Raw genomic sequence first — 3,895 nt, 5'->3', positions numbered from 1 at the left:
ACAGGACAGGACATTAGAATCCAGTTTGTGATTACTAGTCTTCAAATAATTCACACATAGCGAAGAAGAAATTTACCGAGCAAACTGTTTCTTCGGTGTTGCTTTCTCATTCCATGAAAGTGTTGGCGTGGTTTCAGACAGTTACATCTAACGGAGTTGGTTTGTGCAAACCTTCACTCTCACCTCCTTGGTCCCAACGAAGATTGCGGAAAGCAAGGTGAAAATCACGCCGACTAAATGGTGAGTCCGAAACAATGCAATAATTCAAAACTGGCCCGACTGGTCGAGTTTTATGAAACCGTCTGAAGTTTAAGTTATTAGAAATTTTGAAGTACCCCTTAAGTTATACATCAGAAACTGGCCTTCTGTCGAATATCATGGACAGTCTTGTTACCCTCCTTCCAAAATAAGAGCTTCGAACAAATCTTCTTCCCCATCGGTTCTTTTCGGTACTGCATTTACAACTTTCTGCGTCCGCTTTCTATTATTTTGGCTTGGAGATACAGCTCCGCACTGAGTAGTGGGCAAGGACGTACCTTACAATTTGACCGCCCCACCGAATAGTGTATCCATGAGGATTTCAAGTTCTATACATACGACAGACCAGTTTTATCATTGCACAAGTACGTAGCACGTTTTGCGGAAGAAGTTTTGTCACCATCAACCTTTGTTTAAAATAGTTTCTTTTTATACCTATTTCAGATCACTGACCATGACTCACTAAAAAAACTACACCTCGTCGTGGTCCCAATCCTATACAGTCAATTTCTTTCTTTCACATCCGCTATTGGCACATATTACTTAATCCCATTCAGCTTCCATTTTCCTTCGGTTTCCATAGCACTGTACCTTTGCCACTATTCATCTGCTGACTGGGGAGGGCATGATGCCGCCTACTGTCTGTTGCTTTTGATAGTGCTACATCTCCAGCAATCCAACGGGTTTCACTATGAAACTTACGAATTTCTTCAGCGAGGAAACGCCTCAGTTTATGCAAGATTTTTATGAATTGGACAAATCCTCATATCCAGAATGTTTCAATCATGTATTTCTTTGTTTCGTCAAGAGAATAATCAAAATTTATAATTTTTATTCCTTTCAGATTGCCGAATCTTTATCATGCACGAAGCCAAAGATATGGCCGTCAATCTCAAGACCCTTCAGCTGTAATTTTTCACCTGTCCGTGAATGCTGCCTCTGAGATCTCAAAAATGCAGTTCATAATCTACTTAGTTCTGTATATCTTCTCACTCCTGAATTTAATACGGCTATGAACTCACTCTTTCACGAGAGCGCTGAAGTAGTTTCATTTCCTTATGTTTTGTCGTTTTTCTGTTCACTTCGGTCGTAGTCTATTGTGAGGTCCCAAACGGCATTGTACGTCAGAGCCTGCGGTCACTTAACCTCCCCGTGTTTCCCGGTGTCACCCATGCGTCCTGTATAATTTATTCTAATTGTATCTTGTCTGTTTGATCCTTCACATTCTTCCGACAAAGTTTCATCTGACTCTCTCAACTCTATTCTTGTAAAATCTATTTTATCAAAGGTGCTGTAGTCGAAATTAGCCATCTCAGTCCTTGGAAATAACAGCCTTTTGATCGATGACCACTAGGTGTTCCGGCACCGTCGTTCTGCTCATCAGAAGTATGGTCATTTGCAATGGGGTCGTTTGTTGAAACTGAATTCACACGCCCTGATATTTCGAAGGATTTTTATCCCATATGGCACCGCAAGCAGGTTGTGTAACTAACAGTGGACGACCCTGACTACGTATTGCATGCATCCTGAACGAATGCATGGTTTGAGAGTTCTGAAATTGCTTTCTCTTGAATTATCAAAGTTAGTATACACTTTCTATGGCTCCGTTCTTTATTTAATACAATTAACAGTGACCTCCCCCCTTCCGCCTCTATGAACTCCCATGCTTTCGTAGATGATGCGAACCATCACGCTTCTCAAAGATATGCTTTACCTCATCTGGAATGTGAAACCTCATTGCAGTGAACGCTGAACTTACAAAACATTCACTTGCAAAGCCCACCGAGCGCAGTTACATTCAGTCCCCGAACATTTCAGCCTACATCGAATTCACCTAAATTCATCCACTATCCAGCTGCTCACCTGTTGCTGCGCCAAGTTTGAATAATTTTAGTTCGTCCTCACAGTTATCGTCAGTTGCAACAGGAAATGTGTTCAGTCCTTTTATTTCAGTAAATATTTCTCTCTCCCAACTCCTAACCATGTTCCGAGTCCTCCCAGTCATACAATGCCGCTGCCATAGTTAGGTCGGAGCGCCCTATGCAGATCCCTTAACTCTAAACAGTAGTTTTGAAAAAATGTTTTATCCGCTGACTCCCTTTCTTTTATCATCAATCAGGTTGTCTGTGTTTCACTGCTTTATCACCGGTACATCAGTAAATGCCTTGCTGATATTACCTCTTCATCCCACTCCTACAATCGTTTGGCCGACCAAACTAATTTTTTCCTCAAACTCCACGTATCGTTTCAGCTCCTTGTTCCCGAATTGAATATTTTAAAGATTTGAATTTTTTTATCTCTTGCTTTCGAATTTCTTGTGATCCCAGAGTTTTCAAGACTCACGCGAGAGTTCATCTATCCGGGTTTACATGGTATCATTCAGCTGTACTTTAGTAATATGTTACATTTTTTTCTCGTACAACGGTATTTTTGAACTTCTTGTATAGTAGTTTCAGTCAACAGGACCATACCGCTCGTTAAAAGGTACTTACTTCGACTGAGCCCTGTACAATATATAGTGTGAATGCAGAGATAAGCCTTTTCAACACGCTTCTGGATACGGAGTCTCTAATGATAGTCTGAATGATGATCCTCTGAGGTACAACACTCTAAATATAACAATTGGGTTCAAATAGATGAGTGGTTAGTTCTTCAAACCGATTATAGGCATTATCTTTGAATCAATCAGCAAACTTACCAAAAGATTATTGTTAAAATCTCCATTCTCCGATATGGTTGTATCCAAACCCTCATAATCTGGTGTTTCTTGAAACCGACGACGGTGACCACGGTGTTTAGACCCATTATATACTAGTGACTCGGGGCTGATTTTTCTTGTCCGATCTGGGTTCTTGGAGGAAGAAATTGAAGGCGGTTGGTTATATGTAGGATATGATATGCAATTCTTTTCGGATTCTTTTGGCTGGTTCCCGATGTTCTTCGCGTTTGAGAAATTTTGTATAAATTCGTTTAGTTTGCTGGAGTCAAGTACTTTGGGTTTAACAGTTTTCCGGTTAAGATTTGAGTTTGGCTCGGAATAGTGATTGTCGACATTTTGTGGGTTCAAAGTTCTGGTCCCAATAGGCGGCGTGTTATCACGAGTGGTGCGTATGGTGCCATTCGTATTTCCACTGGTATCACCGGCAGCCAAGCATATTGCAGGTGCTATTACGTGCGCGTTGACGGATGGGGCCTGAGTAGAACGTTCTTTTGAATACACAAATTGGTCGCCCCCAGTAGGTTTCTTCAAGCACGCACCCAGAAGATCGGAATGTCCTAGTTTGGCTGTGCCCTTGAATTTGGCAGTCGGAGGAAGTGTGGGTGCTTCACAAACCAAAGGTGGTGAATTCGGTGGGTTCTCTGCTCTTGTCTCTTGGAAAAGGTTTATAAAACCGTTGCTATTTGGAAGCTCTCTGACACCAACGGACAATCGACTAGGAGAACGAAGGGAGGGGAGCTTATACTGATCACTCCAGATGGGTGACGACGATTCCATTGAGTTCCAGGTGTGCTCCTCAGCTGCAGTATGTGTGAAGACGACGAAGATGATGAACTTGTTGCGTGGTCAGGAAAAACAAATATCAAGGATGCCTGAACTTGAACCGCTCAATCGACAGTGACAGTAAGTGAAATCAAT

At 41.8% G+C, this 3,895-nt stretch overlaps 1 protein-coding gene across 1 annotated transcript in view; it reads right to left on the bottom strand.

Moving 5' to 3' along the window:
* T265_03065 (hypothetical protein) overlaps positions 1-3,895 on the bottom strand; it is a gene marked incomplete at both ends in the record, with an annotated part of 45,107 nt that overhangs the window by 9,878 nt on the left and 31,334 nt on the right. Inside the window, one exon of the mRNA XM_009167470.1 lies at positions 2,957-3,777. Within this exon, the coding sequence (XP_009165734.1) occupies positions 2,957-3,777 (821 nt within the window). The remainder of the gene's footprint in view (positions 1-2,956; positions 3,778-3,895) is intronic.

Source organism: Opisthorchis viverrini (genome assembly GCF_000715545.1).
Source record: "Opisthorchis viverrini unplaced genomic scaffold opera_v5_42, whole genome shotgun sequence".
Classification (NCBI taxonomy): domain Eukaryota; kingdom Metazoa; phylum Platyhelminthes; class Trematoda; order Opisthorchiida; family Opisthorchiidae; genus Opisthorchis; species Opisthorchis viverrini.
The sequence above is the reverse complement of the archived record's forward strand: the minus strand, read 5'-3'. Positions and strand labels throughout refer to the sequence as shown.